This window comes from Panthera pardus, unplaced genomic scaffold, assembly GCF_024362965.1.
Source record: "Panthera pardus isolate Hobbes unplaced genomic scaffold, ASM2436296v1 HiC_scaffold_12, whole genome shotgun sequence".
NCBI lineage: Eukaryota > Metazoa > Chordata > Mammalia > Carnivora > Felidae > Panthera > Panthera pardus.
In genome coordinates, this window is record NW_026526677.1 from 46592754 (window position 1) to 46616261 (window position 23508).

The 23508-nt window shown below is 42.6% G+C and overlaps 1 protein-coding gene across 11 annotated transcripts in view; it reads right to left on the reverse strand.

Moving 5' to 3' along the window:
- MICAL2 (microtubule associated monooxygenase, calponin and LIM domain containing 2) overlaps window positions 1-23508 on the reverse strand; it is a 223961-nt gene that overhangs the window by 20076 nt on the left and 180377 nt on the right. For 10 of the 11 annotated variants that reach the window (XM_053899985.1, XM_053899978.1, XM_053899983.1 and 7 more), the window contains 3 exons: window positions 14455-14570; window positions 9179-9268; window positions 6357-6450 (listed from right to left, as the gene is read on the reverse strand). In XM_053899985.1, the coding sequence (XP_053755960.1) occupies window positions 6357-6450; window positions 9179-9268; window positions 14455-14570 (300 nt within the window). Of the gene's footprint in view, window positions 1-6356; window positions 6451-9178; window positions 9269-12327; window positions 12926-14454; window positions 14571-23508 lie in introns of those variants that run through there. The other variant, XM_053899984.1, reaches the window with a different exon arrangement.

Consider the following 23508-nt stretch of genomic DNA (forward strand, 5'->3'; position numbering starts at 1 on the left):
ATTTGACAAAAATTAAACCTAAAGGATTAAGCATTATATTTAGTTGTTATGTTCCTTTAGTCTCCTTTTATCTAGAACAGTTCCTAGATTCCACCCCTCCCCTTTTTTATGGCATTGATATTTGCCAGTTATTTTGCAGATTGTCTCTTACTCTGCAATCGTCGGATTTTATTCTTATTATTAAATTCAAGTTGAGCATTTCTGCTGCATAAGTGATGATGCGTCTTTCTTGGTACATCACAGCAGGAAGCTTATGATGTTAAGTTTGACTGCGCTTACGGTTGGTCAGGCTGAAGGTGGTGTTGTCTGTTCACTTTGGTAGTGTTTTTTGTTTTTGCTTGCTCATTTTTATGTGTAATCTATTTCTGTAAATGTTTGACATATAGACATAGTATATTCTGTATGTAATAATTAATGTAGTGGAAGTTCTTGGCCATTGAAACTTGTTTTTGCCATTCTTAGTGGCTTACTTCCTTGTGTTTTGGACGATTACTTATTTTTATCATTTAATGATTTGTTGAACTTAATTTGTCTGAAGCCTGAGAGCATAAACTGAAGCATGGTTTCTTTCATAGAGCATCTATACTTGTTTTCCAGGGAGTTAAAAGAACTGGCACAATGCAGGATACTTTGAGGTTAGCTTCCCTACTTTTCTTTAGTCCCAAGGCTTAGCCATTAAAACCACTGATATTTATCCTCAAGGCAACCCTGGATTTCTTTTTGATGCTTCCTCCCTTCCTGGCACATGGAAGTTTCAGCATACTTTTCTTCTTCTCATCCTTGTCCTTCTTGGCCCTGAGAGGTTTACCTCACTTACTTGAGAGAGCCTAGCAATGTTTTTGAAAGTATACTTGTTGTAGTGAACGGGCTTTTGTAGTATCTAGTCCACAGTTCTGCTGCTCCGTGCTTCTTGGGAACTGCATTCTGCATCTGGCCGAGTCGGCCATTTGGTAATCTAGTTTCAAATGTTTTTCCAGGTAAAATCATTATGACCGTGATTTTTTTAAATCTGAGGGTTGCAAAATTAACTTTATGGGTCAGAATAAGCACTAAAAGTAAAATAGGATGGAAAGTACTAGTCTTTTATATATAGCAAAATTCAGTATTATTTCCTGATGAATTTTTCAGTTATATATTTACATGTACTAATTTGTGATATAAAATGCATTTCTTGCTGCTCTCATGGTAATTTTTGTGTGTAAGGCAATGCTCGAGGGCACATAACTCTGCGACCTCCATGCCCCTGGAATCCATGCAGTGGAGAGGACCCAAGGCTTCTTCAGGAAGAGAATCTCAGTCTCATCCTCAGTGGGCCCATCTTTGTTGTAAGGCCACTCACTTTCTATAGAGTGGCCACGGAGGCCAGAAGCAGAGATGAACACCATAATAAGCGGATGATTTTTATTTGCTGAGTAAGGCAATATGCAGTCGACCCCGAGCATCCCGGCATGTCTTTGGTGGGAGTGCCATACTGCAAGGCCTAACCATCCTCCAGCCCTGAGACATTCCTGGAACCAGCCAAGTAGGCGATTCTGAGAAGTAGGTCAGGCTACCACAGCATGACTGCTATACAAATTCTTGCTTCCAGGGAAAGGGGCTGGTGTGCTCAGTGCTTTCTGTAAAGGCTGCCATGTACCTTGCCCTGAGCTCCTGAGCCGTGGCACAGTCCACTGGGTACACAGCTACCATCTAGGCCTAGCAGGTCACTCGGTGACACTTGGGTCCGGGGCAACTTGTACCATGCTGCCTTCCTGCCGTTTGCTGGGCTGTGAGCAAAACACTCCCATGCTCTGATGGACTGGATTTCACTGTTCACTTGCGGCACATAGACTTGTGGCAAACCCATCCAAATTCCTTGCTTGCTTAGCCGTCGGCTTTGGACTCTTGTTAACTCTTGGCCATTTTCTATGAATGGCATCAGGCTTCAAACTCACAAGTGTCTGATTCCAGTGTCTGTGTTCTTTTAAGGACACCTCATTGTTATATTTTCAAGGAAAGTATTATTCCTTCTGTTCCTCAGCAGCAGCCAAGATAAAAACCACAGAGTGCAAGCCAAACTACTTCCCTCTTCCTGGCTAGGTTTTCATTGCAATATCTCTTGTCATAACATGTGCTCCTGCTGCCACCTACTGGCAGCCTCACACATCCGGCTATTTCTTTGTAAACTCCATCTTTGTGAAGGGAAGCCATCTGGCTCTTAAAAAAAAAAAAAAAAAAAAAAAGCAAGAAGCTCAATGAAGACAACCAGCTGGTAAACCTTCCCCAAAAGTTGGTAACACTGTGAGGGCAAAGTTAATTCCCATATACCTCCCTTAGCGACAAATCTTTTCTCCCTCCAAGCTGCTCTCAAGTTTTCATCAGATTTCACCTGCCTCCAGGCGTTGAAAGAAAGCACAGATTCTGTTATCCACACCATCTTAATCTGAATGGTGGTCTCCTGCAAAATTGGGAAATTCCATTGCCTTAGCACTTAACATGGACCACCTCATTGATAACAAATCAGTAGGTAACAGTGCCTTGACCAAGAAGAATCTAAGGGGCTGGCAATGCTTGGCTTGTTTTCCTCATGGGGGTGGAGCCCAGGGCAATCAGGCCCCTGCATATCCTGGTCCTTTACTCTGGGACCTAGGACCACCAGGGGAATCCATGCCTCAAGGACATCCATCCATAACACTTCTCCCCACCTCCCAACACACACCCTACAGGACATCATGACTTGCCATCTAGGGTGGATTGCTGGATTTTCGTTTTTCTTTGTTTCCCCTTCCTTGAAAACAAAATGGGGAACAACCCTTCCTGCGGGTGGGGGAGCTTATTTCTGACTGTTGGGAAGAAAGAAAGAAGGAATTGTTGTCACGACAATTAGGAGCTCATCAAAGCTTCATTTTGCTCATCAGCCATCATTGCCCTCCGTCCTGCACCCCCGCATGTTCCTCTAATTCAATGCCCGCCTAATGAATAACTCCTAGGAACAAAAGAGCCTTTCAGGCTGGCGCACGTAATTATTAGAGGAGCCTTGCATTACTGTCACAGACTACTCATGTTTTCAGGCCTGTCTCTAAATTTGGTTATTCACAACCTTCATAGCTCAATATTATTGCCTAACTGTGATCATTTTCTAATTATCCTAATAATACCTATTAAATAATTCCCATTAAATCACTTGAACCAGAGCAGCACAGGCCAGCTCAAATACAACTTAACCTAATAAGCATTGGTCATTCATTAAGCACCAGGGCAATCTTTTAAAGGGGCTGAATAGAATATTAAACTGCAAAGGAATATTATTACTGCACAAATGTTATTACAAGTTAGAGTGTATTAATTTCGATGCCTGGTTTGCACATCTTCTGTTTGGTTTCCTTCGGGGCCACTCTCCTCAACTTAACTCTTCCAGCCTCCAGCCCCGTGTTGATTGGTATCTGTCACCCACACAAGGACAATCAAGGGGGAAAAGGCCCATAAACTGAACAGGGGAATTCAATTACTAAGGATGTAAAGGGAATGAAGGGAATCTATCTTCTGGCTGGGCTGACACACCTTTGAAAACACCACAAGTTGACTTTCTTCGGCTGATAGTTCAAAATAGCCTCTCTTTAAGCTTGAGGGAGAGGGAGATTTTCAGAAGCCATGAAAATTTGGTTTCTAGAATTTAAATCTCAAGCAGTAAGATGAGTCAATTCTTTTTTGTTGTTGTTTTAATAATTAAAAAAAATTTTTTAATGTTTATTCATTTTTCAGAGACAGAGAGAGACAGAGTGTGAGTAAGGGAGGGGCAAGGACAGAGGGAGACACAGAATCTGAAGCAGGCTCCAGGCTCTGAGCTGTCAGCACAGAGCTTGACGTGGGGCCTGAACTCACAGACCACCGTGAGATTATGACCAGAGCTGAAGTTGGATGCTTAACCAGATTGAGACACTCAGGTATCCCGAGTGAGTCAATTCTTTAACAGTGTATGTGTGTAGATGGATACTTAAGAATACTTTGTAAAAATGACATCGGGTCGCATCCGTTGAATGCCTGCAGTGTGGTAGAAACTCTCAGAGGCAATTTGCCCACCAATGCCCTGAATGACCTGGGAGTGTGAGGATTATTAGCTCCATTTTTGGCATAAGGAATCTGCAGCATGAAAGGTTAAGTGATTCTCCCAAGGCCACACAGCATAAATGCAACAGAGCAGAATTTGAACACGGGCTTTTTGATGCCTATAATTCTCTTTTCCCCACCATGCCACCCTGCCTCCCTAGCAAACTGAAACATGCTCTAGCTTTCTTGGTTTATCCTTTTCATTTCTAAGGCTCTTGCTGAAATCTGTGGATTCCCAAAGAGCGGTGCAGAGCCTTCTTGACGGGGAATGTGGCGGTATGTCAAACAAGGGCAATTCATTTTACTGCAAGTCCCCAAAACAGCTGTAGAGACAGGCAGTGTCTCTCACTGCAAGCAAGAAACAGTTATTATTTGTGTCATGAAGTCTATTCCTCATGGGTGGATGTGTGCATTGCAAGGAAGTGCACGGTGTGTTTTAGAAAGAAAAGGAACAAATACTTACTGATCATCTGTCCTGTGCTAGGATTTCCTCATAAACTGTTTTAGCCCGTCCTTACCACAAATCCAAGAAACAGGTCTGATGATCACTCCCACTTCGTAAACCGGGCTCAGAGGGATAAAGTCAGACTCCAGCATTTCCCTGTGACTCAGAAACAAGCTAACCACGCACGCAAGTGCTAACGCTTGCACTGCAGGGACCCTCACTTGGCTGAGTCCTTGCAAAGCTGTGGGAGCAGCCCTCATAATTTTGCCTGCGTGACTGTGCACAAACTTCAGGCTTCACAAAATCTGGGTCTGCCCCTGCTGATACCATCGCTCTCAGACAGCTGAACTTTTAAGAGAACTGAAAGCCTAAACTTCCGCCATGTTGTTTAACAAGTAAGATGTTTACACGACTGTACGCAGAGATATGTTTTCAGTGTCTGGCTATACCCGAAATGCAGAAGGCTAAAGACATCATACCCCCAAACGAAGGAGACAATATCACCCCCCACCCACTAACTCTAAGGGCCTCTCCAATTCACTAGCTGAAAACTAGTGCTAGGGTGGCTTCCAAAAAATGTAGGGGTCTTATGTCATGCCTCACCTTGGACTCCTTTGCTGTCTCCGTATTCATTGAGGCACTTCACGTCTCCTGGAGCAATGTCCCTCTTCTAGAACAATCTCCTCACCTCACTGGTTAACTCTTATTCCTCTTCTGGGTCTCATCATAATGGATTGCCCCTTCCAGGTGATTAGCCTGAATGCCCTTCTCCCCAAGATCAGTTAGGAAGCCTGTGATCGTGTCCCCATGCCCCCCTCCCCAAACGCTTGTTCCTATCACAGGACTTGTCCTCCTGTATTGCTGTTTATTTATTTACATGTCTGCATCCTTCAATGGACCATGAACTTCTCAAAGGCAGAAACTGTGCTATACTCATCGTTATAGACCCACTGTCTTCATGTCTCCCCCAGGGTAGGACTTCACCAGATGAATTCTGTTTGAATCTAAGGACCTGAAGCTATTGGTGGGAGAGTTACCATTTCTTGTATCAGGCAACATGTTAGTTTATCATCTTCATATATATAATTTTTTAAACTTTTTTTTTTGAGAGAGAGAGAGAGAGAAAATGCAAGCAGGGGATGGACAGAGAGAGAAGGGGGAGAGAGAGAATCCCAAGCAGGCTCTGTACGGTCAGCCTGGAGCCTGATGTGGGGCTCGATCTCACAAACCATGAGATCATGACCTGAACCAAAATTAAAGTACAATGCTTAACTGACTGAGCCACCCAGGTGCCCCCTTCATATATATATATATTTTTTATATATAATTTCTTCTTTAATCCTTATATCAGTTCTAAAGGAAACTGCAAATATCCCTATTCTAGAGGAGAAAACGAAAGTTCATAAAAGTTTAGAACGTGACCAGCCCAAGGTACACAGCTGGAAAAGGGAGGGATGAGGACTTTGAGTCCAAGCCCGGGCTTTGAATCGCTCCCCGCTTTGCTTGAACACCCAAATAGCTCTCATGACTATCTCAGAACAGTTTCTCATAACCCCCGGGTTGCAAAGAACATTCACACTTGCATAAGGGAGGCCGGACAGGCCAGAAACCCAGGGACAAGGCCCACGGGCTGACCAGTGCCCTAGGAATTTCAAATCGGACCATGAGTTTGTTTCTGGAAGTGTGGAGCAGCTGTGACCTCAGCGCCGCCTGCCCGCGTTAACAGTGCCGTTAACAGCAACGAGGTCTCAGTGTTTGGCCGGCTCGGTTAGACTGGCACCATTCTCGGCCCAGGCCCGCCTCTGCGATCGGCGGGGCCACCTACCTGCTTCCCCCCTCAGCGCCTTCTCCAGCCTCACGCCTTGGATCTCAGAAGCCCTCTGCCGCTCCTCCACCTCCTCCAGCTGCCTCTGGATGGCCTGCAATGTCAGGATTGCACGTCACATGGGGACTCTTGAGGTGCAGCGTCGCATGAGGGGGCTGGCTCTACCGCTTAGTTTTCAAGCAGAAGAGGCCCTATCCCTTGCAATGTCCCTCGGGTAACGACCTCTGAATTTCCAAATCGTAGATCTTGATGTTTCCCTCGCTTAGAGTGAACACATAAAGCAAGGAGGCCGGACGTAAGCTCAATCCGCCCCCGAGTAGACATTAGAACAGTCCTCTTCAGGCCAACCACACAAATGTGCTCTCAGGCAGAGGATGCTGGGGTAGGTGGGCGGTTCTCACTGTCCCGGACTCTCCAAGCCTTGAACTCTGACTATGGTCGTGGCATACACAGAGCGGCAGCTACTACTCAGAGTAGGACGAGGCTCTGGGAGCAAATGGAGGGCATGGTCACTTTCCATGTTCTCAAGAACCAGCAGAAACCTCCCAAGAAGCCTGTCTGGAGCAGGAGACGCTGAGCTCGGTTTGTCCAACTCCTGTCCTTGGCTATCGATTGTACTCCTTCTTTCACCGCACCGCAGGGCTGACACCCGGGGGCCTCTTACCGTGGGAGCATATGGAGGCTTACTAGCAGCTGATTAAGACAAGACCCAAGATGTTTATCCCACTAGGGGACAACCTCACATCCTCCCTAGTTAATGTCTGGAGTCACAGCTGGGTTTGCTTTTACCCGTTTATTTTCCCTACCAGCTATTTCTCTCCTGTCTGTATTAGGAAGGAAAATCAAGGGACAGCCTCTGCCCATATACATTTTCCCCCCATCAATTTTCTCTGCTTTCCAGCAGCATGCTGCCGAGACGGCACAGCCCTTGGCAGAACTGACTTCACACCTGGCAGAACAGGTAAATGAAAGGAACTGGCAGCTGTCTGGGCGGGCAGAAGGTGTGTGTCCCTCTTCCTCCACCCCATTGCAGCTCTGTCTCACCCCCACTCCTCCTGAGCTCCACATTTTCTCAGTCTCCCCTGCATTCAGACTACAATTGCTGAAGGGCCTCTGAGCCTGTGAAGAGGTGTGAGCAGGGGTCAGGCCTGAGTACCCACCTGGTTCCTCTTGCCAGGGACTAAGAGTGTTTAAGTCCCGGGGTGTAACCTAAAATCTGAAATAGACGGGGACTCTCTGAAATACTCCTGTGATTTTGTGCCCTCTGCTGCTCTTTTAAAGACAATTATATTTTTATAAATCCGTCTCTCAATGGCGTGGCATAGAATCGCTAATGGAAGGGCAGCATTTCAATGACTTTATGACTGACTCTAGTGCATTTCTGGCTTTGTGGTTGTTACGGTCTGAATTGTGTCCCCCCACATTCATGTCCTGAAGCCCTAACCCCAATGCGACTGTATTCCTTTAAAGAAGGAATTAAGGTTAAATGAGATCATAAGACCCCTAATGCCGTTGGCACTGGTGACCTTCTGCGAACAGGCAGTGACACCAGAGACATATCCCTCTCTGCCTGGGCACAGAAGGAAGGCAGCTGTCTCCGGGCTAGGAAGAGAGGCTACGATAAAACAAAACAAAACAAAACAAACAAACAAACAAACAAAAAACCAATCCTGAAGGCCCTCCATCTTGGGCTTCTGGCCTTCAGAACTATGAGTAATAAATTCCTGTTTTTCAGGCCACGTATTTTGTGTGATGTTATGGCCGCCTGAACGGACTACGGCAGCGGTTGTTGTTTGGAAACCAAGGGTGAAAATCTTGGAGACTAACAAGGGCTCCTGTGAGCTTTAACAGATGGGGACTCCAGAGGCATCATGGTTCTTATCACCACCTACCGTCTGGAGGGAGAACACGAGGAGGGGGTTGCTGGGTCGGCCAATCCATATCATAGAGACTTACCTTGTTTTCACAAGGGAAAGGTACAATGTTTCAAGGAAACCTGTTTCAGAAGTTGGGAGTGGACAGAGACTTTGTAGGGACTTTCCCTGTCCGCTAGGTGACAGGAGTGGCTCCCTTGTCAGTCACTCTGAAGGGTGAAGGAATGTGACTTCCTTCCTCGACAGAACTATATGGCCAGAGGGAATAACTGAAGAAAGGAATATAAGGGTACACTGCATGAATACGAATGGTCATTCTAAGTCCTTCTGTCCTAAAACCCCACTGTTCTTCAAGGCTAAGTCTGGGGTCCTCAGGGAGATGGAGAATGCTTGACTTCCTGCTTCCTTTGGCTGTCTGTGACAGAAGTGGGCAGACCAATTTGGGCAGGAATGTTTAGAACTAACAATCAAATGAGGAAATCTATATTGGAATGTTGGATGCTCATGTTTTTGACGAACCTTGGAGTAAAGACAGCTCCTAATAGTGGTCAGTTCAGCAGGGACACAGTCAGGAAGTCAGGGGAAGGTTGTATCCTCTCAGGGGACAAAACTAAGTCCCTGCAATGTGGTAGTCAGGGCTTGGGATGGTTCCCAAGGCCATGGGTAGCCTGTCACTCCAGGCTTACTTTGCAGGACACATGTTTGCAGATAGAAAGGCAGCTGGGAGGGGCCAGCTCAACTCCTCGGCTCTCCAGGCCTCAGAGTCCAACCAAGCATTGAGTTAGGATTTTTAGAATGGCCACAAATCTGGTCATTCACAGAAGAGAGACTGACCTTTTTCCCAGCCCATCTCCCCCAATACAATACAGACTCCCAAAGGGCTTCCCAATCCAATTACCAGGTCCCAGTCCCCAGGCTCACTCACTCATGTTAAGTTTGTATTCTGACCTGAGCTTTATGAAGTCTTTTCAATTCTTCTTGCTTAACCATTTGTTTTATTGCGTTCTCCAGCTTCCTTCTTCTAAGTGTCTCCCTCTCCTGAAAAAACAAAATAGAGAAGAAAAAATATATTCAAGAAAAATGGGGTTGAAATTTTCAAAATAATGACACAGGCTTCTACTTTTTCCAACAGAACCCCTGCTTAGCTTCTAGAACAACGATGTTCTGATAGAATTTCCAGCAATGGTGGACTATCTATGTCTGTGCTGTCTAAAATATGGAAGCCACTAGCCACATGTGGCTATTGGATATCTGAAATGAGGCTAGCATGAATAAGAAGCTGAATTTTAAATTTCACTTCATTTTAATAATTTTAAAATTATTAAAGGCTAGGAGGTGCCAGATTGGAAAACTGGCGTGTGTGTGTGTGTGTGTGTGTGTGTGTGTGTGTGTTGGAGGGGGTGTATATGTACATATGTAGGTGGGAGTGGCTTTATAGAGAATTGACTTGGCTCCCTTGAAGAAAAGAATAACAGAAAAATTATACTCTATACAGGTGCTACTACAGGCCCAAGAAGGATGAGCCTGAGAGGGAAACACACACACACACACACACACACACACACACACACACACACACCATGAAAAGCATTTAATAATTTTAAACAGTCCTTAGGTTGGGTCTACATTGCCCAATTGAGCCTGGGAATAGAGGAAGGTATCTAAATAATCCAAATGCGAGTGTTTCTTGGATTGAGGCAGGCATAAGATTGCTTCCCTTCCCCACTTCACTTTGCTTGTGCAAATATGTCATTAACGTCACTGGGTTTTGTGTGTGCCTAGGCTTGTAAAATCAAGAGCACTCAAAATCCATGTATGGAAAATAGATGTCTGGATTTTGATGGTGTCACTCTTAGGTTTTAAACACCAGCGGAAGGAGAAGTAATGGTGTGGCCAGCTCCACATAGTGGAAAGCAGAGGAGACACTTTCGGTTGGGAAACAGCAGAATGCTGGCTGAGCGCTGGGCCCAGGCACCCTACAAAGCTGGCATCAAATCCCAGCTGAGTTGTGTAAGTTTCAGCATGGCACACAACTTTCTGAACTTCAGTGCCCTCTTCAGAACGAAGGAAATGATTTAGTGCCCACCTGGTGGGGACGTTATAAGAATTAATGGAGGGAGGTGCCTGGCTGGCTCAGTCAGTTGAGTATCTGACTCTTGACTTCGGTTCAGGTCATGATCTCACAGTTCATGGGCTCGAGCCCTGTGTTAGGCTCCGTGATGATGGAATGGAGCCTGCTCTCTCCCTCTCTCTCTCTGCCCCTCCCCGACTCATGCCCTCTTCAAAAATAAATGAACAAACAAAAAAGAATTAATTGAGAGAATGTCTTTAAAAAGATATGGGATAAGTACTCAGTAAATACCATGATTTTTATTTTGTTTTATTTTATTAATTTATTTTATATGTAATTTATTGTCAAATTGGTTTCCATACAACACCCAGTGCTCATCCCAACCATGATTTTTATTATTCAGTGGCATGGCTATTAGATTATCATCTTATAAATTAGCATGATTATAATTTACTAAAATCAATGCATTTTTCATACATGTGTGCCTGTATATATAACACACACATATATATGGATATGGATATACATACATATCCTATACACACAAAGTAAATGTTTAAACTGGACTAGTTTCACTATGAGTTCGTCTACTCTGAGCATACTCATCTACTTTCTACATATTAGGATAAAGGTTAGAGCATGCTAACGATTTCTTTTTAATGCTGGCAGAAACAAATATGGAATTAAAAATTTATTACAGCTAGCCTGGTGCCTGGGCATTCAGGTTGAACTGAATGTTTGCCCCTTAAAGGGATTATAAATCGGGGCGCCTGGGTGGCGCAGTCGGTTAAGCGTCCGACTTCAGCCAGGTCACGATCTCACGGTCCGTGAGTTCGAGCCCCGCGTCGGGCTCTGGGCTGATGGCTCAGAGCCTGGAGCCTGTTTCCGATTCTGTGTCTCCCTCTCTCTCTGTCCCTCCCCCGTTCATGCTCTGTCTCTCTCTGTCCCAAAAATAAAATAAACGTTGAAAAAAAAAAAAATTTAAAAAAAAAAAAAAAAAAGGGATTATAAATCCACAAGGGAAGAATAGACCTAACAGGCCTACCCCAGAAACTGCCAGAGGAATCCAGTTCCACGACAGAGGTCAGGGATTATGCCTAAAATGTGTGTGTGCTTCCAGGGCCACGTGGATCCTGGTTATTCAGTCACCCATTCTATGGACATGGAACATCACACTCCTCAGGACAGCCAGCTTTGAGGCTTCAGAGTGTCTACAGGTCATCAGTGAAAACATTTATGATGAAATTTCCTTTTTCTAGAATTCTCCTTAGGATCTAGAGTCCTTTTCTAGAATCTCCTTAGGATCTTCCTCTTCATCCTTGGAAGGAAATTTTAGCTCTCAGAACTCAAACTTATTCCATATCAGATCATCTCTATTTCTATGAGATAGCTTCCAGATTTACTGTCCATCAGTCTGAACAGAGGGTCTGGGCCACTGGGCTGGGGGAACCTCACCATTAAGCAGCCAGGACATTTCTGGAAAGGGTAGGGTGGAGGGGCAAGGTAGAGATCGCTGGTAGGTGTTATCCAGAGATTGTCTAACTCAACCTATACAAAGACTCACAAGTATCTCTGGAGCTTCCATTATATTAATTTACATAATAAATCCCAGCACGTCCTAAGTGCTATGTGGCAGGTATTATACTAATTACTTCACATATCTCTTATTCCTCAAATTACACTTACATTATGGATAAGGCAATCAAATCTTGGAGTTAAGTAACTTGCCCAAGATGGCACAATTAGTAATTGGTAGAGCCAGGAGTTAAGCCCAGGGAGCCTGAATCCAATATCCACATTTTCATCTGGTCTATACTGCTTTTCCTGTGCCCAATAATGTGCAGGGACATCGAAGACCCCTGCCTTAGAGAAATGTCAAAGCTCCCCCCCCCCTAAATTAAGATCATTTAATATAATTTCAGGGTGGGGGGGATGCCTTGACAGCTTCTTAACACTTTTCCAAGCAGCAGAGCCAAACCCTTACTGCTTTATCAAGAGTTAGCAAAACAGAACCTGGAGAAGGAAAGAAAGCCATTACTGCCTTTTATTAAAAGATGTTGACATAGAAAAGAAGGATGATTTATTAACAAATGCTCATATAGCCATCTGATGTGCCAGGCACAGTCCTTATATCCTCAATAGTGGCAATGACAGCACAGAGAGAAAAGGAAAAAGAAGCTTGGGGCAGGGTGCTTGGGTGACTCAGTCGGTTGAGTGTCTGACTCTTGATTTCAGCTCAGGTCATGGTCTTGTGGGTTTGTGGGATCGAGCCTCGCATTGGGCTCTGTGCTGATGGTGTGGGGTCTGGTTGGGATTCTCTCTCGCGCTCCCCCTCTGTCTGCTCCTCCCCTGTTCTCTCTCTCAAAATAAATAAACTTTAAAAATATTTTTTAAAAAGGCGAGGAAGGAAAAGACAAAGGACAGAGAAAGGGAGAGGTCTGGCAGGACCAAGGTCCGGCTGCCTGCCCCACTCTCCCAGGTCCAGGCATGGGTCTGGGAGGACAGGGGGAGGGGAGGGCCGAAGGAAAGAGAAGGGGTGGAGTGTGCACATCCCATGTCCAGTTTCCTGTGCAAAGTTTCATTTGAGCTGACGTGGGCTCTGTGCCAAGTGGCCAGGGACACACCTGTATGGGAGAGAAGAGATAAAGAAACCAGAGCGGAGGGGGAAACCCTTGTTCCTTCAGAGTGAGCCCTTGGGAAGTAGTAAAGAACCTTTTGGCCGCCTTCCCTCCCTGTAAGAGTGGTCAGAAGCCAGGTGAAGCAGGCAAGCTTTTCCACAGTGTGGGCTTAAGTGCTGACAGGCTCTGTTCTGGGCCAGCAGGAGGACAAGGAGCTACTTGCAAGGCTTGCCCGGGATCTCATGGTCTTGCTATTCGATGTGTTTGGACCATTCCATTCTTCTATTCTCCGTGAGTGCTGCAATGGCTGTTAGAACGGCTGATGAATGTCTGTATTCGCTTGAATACAGACTTAACTCAGGGCCACTTAAAGGGATGAGAGAGGGACAGTAAAGAAACTGCAGGAATCAACATAACACCAAATTCATTTGTGTTGAGTACTGAACTAATCAGAGATGCCCCAAGTTAGAAAGGAGAAAGCCCTACATATTCTCTCTCCTTTGCATTCCCTCCCCCACTCCCTCTCACCTTCTTCCCCTCTGTCTCTCCCTCTCTTCCCCTCACCCCACTCATGCCCTGTCCTGGCTCCCCTCCTGACTTGCTCTAAGCTGGGCCATGGAGGGGCTGGAACCCCTGAGTGACTTCAGATGATGCCAAAGCTCCTAATGCCAGATATGGAAAAGTTGAGTCTAAGTAAATAAATGTGGTTCTCTCCCTTTCTCCTCAGATCCCCACTGCTCCAAAAAATAAACACTGTTAGTACAGTGAACTGCTTCTCTGTTCTCCTGGAAAGCATCTTAGGTCCAACCATTCATGCGCCAGCCCCAGGGAGAAGGCGCCAGCCCCAGTGGATAAAGCAAAGAACAGTGAGATTTGGTCATGGGATGTGTCTTCACGTATGTGACATACAGACACATTTAAGGACCTATAGCCACTCTTGTACTTCTAAATCTATGAGTATGGGAATTGTTTAAAGTGTTTCCCAGAAATCTGTTCATTAAGCAAAGAGAAGGACGGGCCATGTCCCCAGCCGGCACGCAGCTAGCCCCTTCCACAGCAGGGACCCTTGGAGATCCATGTCTACATGCAACTGCATGGTCCATTTCATATTTCTGATTAGAATCAACAGAACATTTTCCATGCAATCTGCCTCTAGTGCTTCTTAAATGAAGCTGTGTTTCCCCCAGGGAAATATGCATCTGCTTGTTGTAATTTTTTCGATGGTTTGCTTGTTGGACCACATATTAAACCCACTTTAAGAGCTGCAGTCACCAAATGATTTTAAGTAAATATGTCTGTTTTTTTTTTTCTGCCAGCTGGAGTCTCTAAGAAAGGCAAGCTCCTAAAAGTTAAAATTAAAAAAAGAAAAGATAATTCTTGGGGTGTTCCAGGTAAAAAGCGGTTGCTGTCAGATGCAAGGAAACACGATCCTCTAACGAAACAACTGCAGCTGGAGACCACATTGGGTCTGGAATCGAGATGGTGAGTGGCCCCCATAAGCCAAAAGCCCTTCTTAGTTTGCCAAGTCTTGTTACCTTTGACTGCAACGAAGGCTGGGGATGAAACTCTTCATCTCCAGAGGAGGAGCCAGTGGAAGACGTAGAAGAGGCGGCCCCTGTCACCTGCACTCGGATAGGGGTGTGTTTGGGACCTGAAATGGGAACAGAAGAACTCACTGAACTCTCAGCTTCTTTGCTGCTTCCCAACCCAAAGCTGCTTCTCCCTCCTCCCTTCTTCCCCTCACCCCCTTCCTCCCTGCCCTTCCCTCACTGCACCTGCCAGTGAGCAGGAGGAGGCAGTACCTAAGGGCAACTGGAAATTTGGCCCTCCACGTTAATTACATTTCTGGGTCCCTGCCAAGAGCTTTGCAGCTCTTTCATATTAAAAAAAAAAAAGGTATTATGCAGAAATCAATTAATTCCTTAAACACCATTTATATGGTGTGTTGCTTAGAATGCATTCAGAGATGAAATCTATTATTAAAATCCTTGTCTGAAGTTAGCTGAGTTACCTAAATGCTCGTGTAAGGTTCGTTCTGCAGAGTAATTGAATGCAAAAAAGTCGGAGCCAGCTCTTAAACAAATCGCCCTTCTGTGGCTCACAGCATCTGGCACCCATTTTTACTACATGACATCTGCTCAGTGTAAAAGAGCTGGCGTCAGAATGTCTGGTCATAGAAAAAAAAAAATCCCAAATGTAATCAGAAGCAAAAGGACTCTAAGCCTAAGGTTTTATCACATAGTCTCATGCAACATAAATATTTCATTAATTATGGCTAAACAAATGCCACTTTTATTTTCCCAACTTGCAGATATTATCACATCATCGAAGTGATGATTCAAATGCCAGGAAAGGCACTGTAAGATAGGGAGGGCTCAACAATGCAGGGCCCACGGGAGAGCTGAAGGCGAGGAGATATGCGAATCTCTGAAAAAGAGGTGGATGGTGAAAGGCGGCAAAGGGCCCGTGTTCACTAATCTCTTTGTGATCTGGCTGGGGACCGTGTGTGGTGAAGTCTTCCAGGTGCCACAGGAGGCTTTTATTCTTCTCAGTGAGAACATCTGCCCTTGCACACCATCCTGATGCAGAGTTGATAGTAATGTCTGTCTGCATGCACCCACTCTGGACACTGACTCTCAGAACCAGCGAGAACTCCGTGCTGGGAAATGTAGGAATCTTTACTCTGCCGTGGCAGCTTCTATCTGAATAGAAGTATGTGTTGGGTGGGGAGGGGGAAGGAGAAGCAATTCCATGTGACTAGCATTCTCTCCAGCCTGTCTTTTCCTCCCCATAATTTTCAACTATTTACCCCAGTGGAAGAGGCCACATTAAAAAAAAAAAAAAAAAAAAAAAAAAAAAAAAAAAAAACAAACAAAAAAAAAACAAGGGTAATTTTAACCACCAGGAGCACATTTACATATGCTGTTATTCAAAGCAAAATAATGCAAACCATCTATATAACAGCACAGACTCTCTGGGGAAGGAGTTCACTGTTTTCCATTTCAGTTTGCCAGATGCGAGAGCTCAGGTAAAGAGAGCTTCAGAGGACATCATAGTAACGGAAGGAGGCACCCTTAGTGGTGAGCTCAGATTGTCCTCCAGTTCCAGCCACTCAATTACCACTGAGTAAAGTAGTCACGGAGTATTCACTTCTGAGTGTGTGAGCCTGAGGACCTAACTTCACCTCCCTGAGCTTCTGGAACTCACAACTTCTAACCTGCAGCACTGTAGTGGATGAGTAAAGGTAATCAATGAAAAGAGCCTGACCCAGTGCCTGGTTCATTAGCGGTGCCTAAATAAATCTTGTCGTCATCGTCAGCAGTGGCAGCAACTCTGCCTCATCCTGATCGTCGATCCAAATCAACAATACTGCAATATTAACAAAACTGCCTGAGTAGCCTTCATTTATAGAACTCTTGTAGCCTAAAGTAGAAACTTTCAAAACTAAATGTTATAGGGCCATTGGATTTTCTTTTGAAATTGAGAGGAAAATATTTTTCAATGTAATGCATTTCTTAAACTTCTGGTAAATGTTATGTAAAGTTCTATGGTCACCTCTGCTACCTCCAAACTTTGCACAACCCTCCACACAGGGCTAGGTTCCTCCTTGTGTGCCGTCAGAGTCCTCTGGACATATGCCTATCAAAGCATTCATCATCCTGTACTACAAATGCCTGTCTGCTTCACTGACTCCACTCGGCTGAGCTCCCAAAGCCAGGAACTGGGACTCAATCTTCTGGACGACTCTATTCCTACCATAGGATCTGGGTCATAATAGGTGCCCAATGTATGTTTGTTACGTGAGGAGGAGTAAGCCACATGTTATCCATGACATTCAACTCAATAGCTGAGCTTGACAAAACCAATAAACATGGTGCTGTGCAGGAACAGCGCTAAGCTACACTGCTGGAAATACCAAGACTAAAGACATGGGCTCCTTCCTCTCCAGGGATTGACATGCTCATAATGACTGTCAAGAATGTGGGTCTCACTCACTCTCTCTCTCTCTCTCTCAAAATAAACAAACATTTAAAAAAAAAAGTTATATAGTTGCCTCTAAATCTCTTCCCCTTTCCCCGCTTCTACCACAGAACCATTGACTCCAGGAGTTAACTTTTCCAGGGCAAAGTTAACAAAACCTGGCAGCATTGCTCACTCTGTAATGGAGGGGCTGATTCTGGGATTGATCTCCAACTGCAAAGCACTGAAAGTCGGGTCAAGATATATGAGGCAGCTATTTCCAGACATTGGACAACAGACAGCGCAGGACTGTGATAAAGGTAAGAACAGAAGCAAATGAAGCCGTACAATCACAGTACCTCCCTGCCTAGAGGCACTTTACAGACCACAGTGCAGGTAGGAAGAGCCTAAACAGCGCATAGCAGGTTCACTGAGTTGAAAAGACAGAGACCAGAGTTTGAGTGAGTTGAGGCAGCTGGAATGTGTGGGGGAGACAACCGTAGAGAGCTATGCAGAAAAGGCACTTCAGGAACAAGCACAGAAGTCTCCTTGAGTCTATTGCTTAATAATAAACTTTAGATCCATAGAGAGAAACTGCATGAGGCTGGGCCAATAACTGCTGGGAATTATAGACTAAATAATCTCTAAAGCTTTTTACAGGATTGGGAAATACTCAAGTTCCACCCAGCGAGGGTAGAAAAAACTTTAGTGGCATTAGAGTAGAGGCCACAGAAGAGTCATACTTTAGTAACAGGGATAAATTAGCCCTAGAGTAAAGGTTATTATAAACTCACCCAAACAAGCTTACAAAAAACAACCTTGAAAGAAACAACTTGATCTTCAAGTTACACTACCGCCTACCAAATATTTTTACTGCCTATTTAACATTCTTTAAGTGAAGAAACAAAGTCTAGACACTCTACAATGTAATAGTCACAATATCTAGCAGCCAGGAAGTATATGTAAAAGAGCAGGACAATAAGCTGATCATCAAGAGAAAAATTAGTTAACAAAAGCAGACTCAGAAATAAATGGAATTAGCAGACAAGGATTTAAAAACAGCTATTATAAATGCGCTCAAGAATTTAAAAAGACAGCATAAATAGAATGAGGAAGTAAAAAATATAGAAAAATGAACCAAATGGGGGCGCCTGGGTGGCGCAGTCGGTTAAGCGTCCGACTTCAGCCAGGTCACGATCTCGCGGTCCGTGAGTTCGAGCCCCGCGTCGGGCTCTGGGCTGATGGCTCGGAGCCTGGAGCCTGTTTCCGATTCTGTGTCTCCCTCTCTCTCTGCCCCTCCCCCGTTCATGCTCTGTCTCTCTCTGTCCCAAAAATAAATTAAAAACGTTGAAAAAAAAAATTTTTAAAAAAGAAAAATGAACCAAATGGAACCTACAACAATGAAAAATACAGGGGTGCCCGGGTGGCTCAGTTGGTTAAGCATCTGACCTTGGCTGAGGTCACGATCTCATGGTTTGTGAGTTTGAGCCCCACATTGGGCTCTCTGCTGTCAGCACAGAGCCTGGTTCAGATCCTCTGTCCCCCTCTCTTTCTGCCCCTCCCCCACTTGTGTTCTCTCTCAAAATAAATAAACTGTTTTTAAAAAGATGAAAAATATAAAATCTAAAATGAAACTTTCACTGGATTAGCTTAATAGCAGGTTAAATATTGCAGAGGAAAATGGTGAAATTAAATTACAGCAGTAGAAACCATCTAAAATGAAACACAGAGAAAAAAACAGACTGAAAAACTGAACCTCAGTGATCTGTGAGATAATATTAAGGGGTCTAAAACACATATGGATGGAGTGCCAGAAGGAGATAGCGGGAGATAGAAATGGAAAAAGTCATTGATGTAATATTGTTGAAAACCACACAAATTTAATGCAAGTTGTAAATCCACAGTTCCAAGAAGCTCAATAAACCATAAGCAAGGTCAACATAAAGAAAATCATAGCAAGGCTCATGCTAATAAAATTGCTGAAAACCAGAGATACAGATAAAATCTTAAAAGCAGACAAAGAAAACTGATATATTACCCACAGAGAAACTAAGTTAAGAATGTCCATGGGCATCTCATTGGAATCTAAATAGACTAAGAGACAATGAAAGATCATCAAAATGTTGAAAGAAAAGTCTGTCAATTTGTAATTTTATATCCAGTGAAATGATCCATTCAAAATGAAGAAAAAATAAAGGCTTTTTTTTTTCCAGAAAAAGAAAAGCTAGGATAATTTGTTGTTAGAAGACATACAATTAAAAAATGTTAAAAGAAGTTCTGTAGCAGAAGGAATATAGCACATGGAATGAAGACCCATGAATGGCTTAGAATGGCTCTATGAAGAGCCATTTCTGGAATGGTAAATTTAATTTCTTTAAAAGATAATTGGCTATTTAATATAGGATAGTGTGAGCTAAGAAGAAATACATAATTTGGTCTCTGTCCCCCATTCCCACCCATATCTGGTCTTTGACTCCAGTTCCTGACACAGAGCTCCTGAAACTGTTGTCATTCCTGAGTAGTTTCTAAGTCTCTTGAAACTTCTGGTGATAGGAGCACCTTTTGTTCTAATGAGGTGACTCTTGGTGGGCTCCTGGAGGATGGCTGGCCATTAGAGAGACCAAGCTGTGACCAGAGCTTGGAACTTACAGTTCTACCCCTGATCCTCCAGAGACAGGGAAGGGACTGGAAAATAAATTAATAATCAATCATGCCTATGTGAAAAAGCCTCCATAAAAATCTCTAAAGTACAGGATCCAGGAGCTCCTGGGTTGGTGAACATAGAAAGTATCAACAAATTTCAAAGGACTAAGGTCATCAAAGTATGTCTTCTGACATAGTGAGATTAAGCTAAAAATCAATAATATAAAATATAACTATAAAATCTCAACATGATTAGAACTTTTCTGAGAACCTCCAGACCAAAGAAGAAATAAACATAAATTTAAGCTGATGGGATAAGAATATGGCATAACAACATAAACTAGGATGTAGCTAAAGTAGTGATTTGAGGGAAATTTAGAGCTTTAAATGCACACACTGTGCAAAAGAAAAGTTGAGAGTTAATGCCCTATGATCTATTTCAAGAAGTTAGAAAAAGAACCACTGACTGAACCTAAAGAAACTAAAAGGAAGAAAATAATCAAGATAAGAATAGATTACGAGAGACAATAAAAATAAAGCAGAAATAAAATAGAAAATTAATGAAGCAAAAATTTGGTTGTTTTAAAAGACATAACATTGATGATTTCTAAGAAGAATGATTAACAAAAAAGAGACAGAAAACACAAATAACCAATATTGAGGATGAAAAGCCCTACAGAGTATTCAAGGAAGCTATTATACAAATGATCTTATAACAATAAGTTTGAAAATTTAGATAAAATGGAAAAATCATTGAAAAACATGACTCACCCAGCAATAGCACTGCTAGGAATTTACCCAAGGGATACAGGAGTGCTGATGCATAGGGGCATGTGTACCCCAATGTTTATAGCAGCACTCTCAACAAGAGCCAAATTATGGAAAGAGCCTAAATGTCCATCAACTGATGAATGGATAAAGAAATTGTGGTTTATATACACAATGGAGTACTACATGGCAATGAGAAAGAATGAAATATGGCCCTTTGTAGCAATGTGGATGGAACTGGAGAGTGTGATGCTAAGTGAAATAAGCCATACACAGAAAGACAGATACCATATGTTTTCACTCTTATGTGGATCCTGAGAAACTTAACAGAAACCCATGGGGGAGAGGAAGATAAAAAAAAAAAAAAGAGGTTAGAGTGGGAGAGAGCCAAAGCATAAGAGACTCTTAAAAACTGAGAACAAACTGAGGGTTGATGGGGGGGGTGGGAGGAGGGGAGGGTGGGTGATGGGTATTGGGGAGGGCACCTTTTGGGATGAGCACTGGGTGTTGTATGGAAACCAATTTGACAATAAATTTCATATATTGAAAAATAAATAAATAAATAAAAATAAAAATAAAAATAAAAAAAAAGAAAAACATGACTTACCAGAACTGACATAAGAAGAAATAGAAAATCTGAATACTTACATATCTATTAAAGAAACTAACTCCACAGTTAAAAACCACCCTACAGAGAAAGTGCTAGGCTAGATGACTTCATTTGTGCTCAAATGTTTAAAGAGCAAATAACACCAGTGTTGAAAAAAAAATACAAACCCTCTTCCAGAGAACAGAAAAAGATGGAACACTTCCCAACTTGTGTTACAAGGCTAGGATAAAATCCAAAACCTGACAAGGATATTGCAAGAAAGGGAAACTTCAGACCAATAACTCTCATGAGCATGGCTGCAAAACTACTAAAAATAGTTAGCAAATCCAATACATTGATACATAAAAATACACAATACATTATGACCAAGTTGAGTTTACTCCAAGAACACAATAATGGTGTGACATTTTCAAATCTCTATAACAAAGTCAATCAATGGGACACCTGGGTGGTTTAGTCAGTTAAGTGTTTGACTTTTGATTTTAGTTCAGGTCATGATCTCACAGGTTCATGAGATCTAGCACTGAGCCAGGCTCTGTGCTGACAGTGCAGAACCTTCTTGGGATTCTCTCCCTCTCTCCATGCCCCCACCCCTCAAAATAAAGAAACATTAAAAAAAAATCAGTCAATGTAATTCAGCACATTATTCATTAAAGTAAAAAAAAAATTTATCTCCATAGATGTAAAAAATTTGATTACATTTATCCATTATTCATGAAAAAAGTCATAGTAAGCTAAGGAAAGATGGAATTTTCTTTAATATAAAGTACCTGCCTTAAAAATCTACAGCAAACAATATATTCAGCAGTGAAATATAATCCTTCCGTTATAGGGGGGGGTGGGGGGAGACAATGATGTACATTCTTAACAATTGCATAGGCAGTCCCAGGCAGAAAAATAAGGCAAGAAATTTAAATAAAAGGTATAAAAACTGGAAAGGAAGATGTCAAACTGTATTTATAGACAACATGATTATCTATATAGAAAATCCCATTAAAAAGCTCCTCGAATAATAAGTGAGTTTAGCAAGGACAATATAAAAAGTCTATTGTGTTTCTATATATCAACGATGACCAACAGAAAATAAAAATTAAGAAAGCCATTCCATTTATAATAGCAACAACAAAAAAATGAAACACTGAAGGGACACATTCAATAAAAAATATGCAGAACTACACACTGCACACTAACAGCCTTTTCTAGGAAAAATTAAGGAAAACCTAGATAAACTGAGAGAGATCCCATTTTCACAGACAGAAACTCAGTTGTCAATTCTTCCCAAACTGATTTATAAACGAAAAACAATATCAATCAAAATTCTAACGGGCTTATTTGGTAGAAACTGACAAGCTCATTCTAAAGTTTATATGGAAACACAAAAGACCTAGAGTGGCCAAAATAATATTTAAGAACAAAACTGCAGGACTCCCACTACCTGTTTTCAGGTGAAGCCACAGTTACCAAGAGCACATGTTACTAGTGTAAGGCTAAACATGTAGATCAACGGACAGATTAAAGAGGACAGAGTGATACCTACACATGTATAGTCAACAGATTATCTGTAGAGGTGCCAGAATAACTCGATGAGGGAAAGAATAGACTTTTTAACAAGTGGTGCTGACAATTGGATATCTACAGGCCAAAAAACTTGACTTCAATTCACTATAAAAAATTAATTAGAATTGGATTGTAGATCCAAGCCTGAAAGCTAAAAACTGTAAAGCTTCTGGGAGAAAACCCAGGAGAAATTCTCAGTGACTTTAGGTGTAGCAGAGATTTCTTAAATATTATGCAAATTATAAAAGAATTGATAAAGGTGACTTCATCAAACTAAAAACTTCCATTCTTTGGAAGATGCTGTGATGATAATAAAAAGATAATCCATCAACTAGGAGAAAATATTTGCAAACACATGTCTGATGAAGGATTTATATCTAGAATTTTAGGAACTCTGGCTAAATAGAGGACTATTGTATATTCTTAGATCAGAAGACTCAATATTCTAAAGTTACCAAATATCTGTAAATTAATCGATTAAAGACTGTATCATTTATAACTGCACCAAAAAATCGAATACTAGGGAATATATCTAATGAAAATTGTGCAAGATCTCTACAATCACAAAACACGGGAAGAAATTGAAGAACACCTCAGGGATATGTCATGTCCGTGGCTTTGAAGACTCAACATGCAAAGATGTTAATTGTCTCCAAATTGATCTATAGATTCAATGTGATCCCAATCGAATGTTCAGAAAATATTTTTGTGGAAAATGATTGATTGATTCAGTAAGTCACATGGAAATACAAAACGCCAAGAATAGCCAAGACAGTCTTGAAGAAGAACAAAGTGGAGGGTCTATTCCAGGCTATGAAGACTTACTATAAAACCACTTCCTGACTGAGGTGCAAGGACAAATCAACCAGTGGAACAGGATAGAAGGCCAAAAACAGACCTGCCTAATTTATGACAGAAGTCACAGCAATGAAATGGAGGAGAAGGATGGCCTTTTAAAAATAAATGCTGCTGAATCAAGAAAAACAAGAAGAAAAAAAACAACCAATAAACCTTCACTCTACCTCACAGAATACACAAATATCTATCCTAC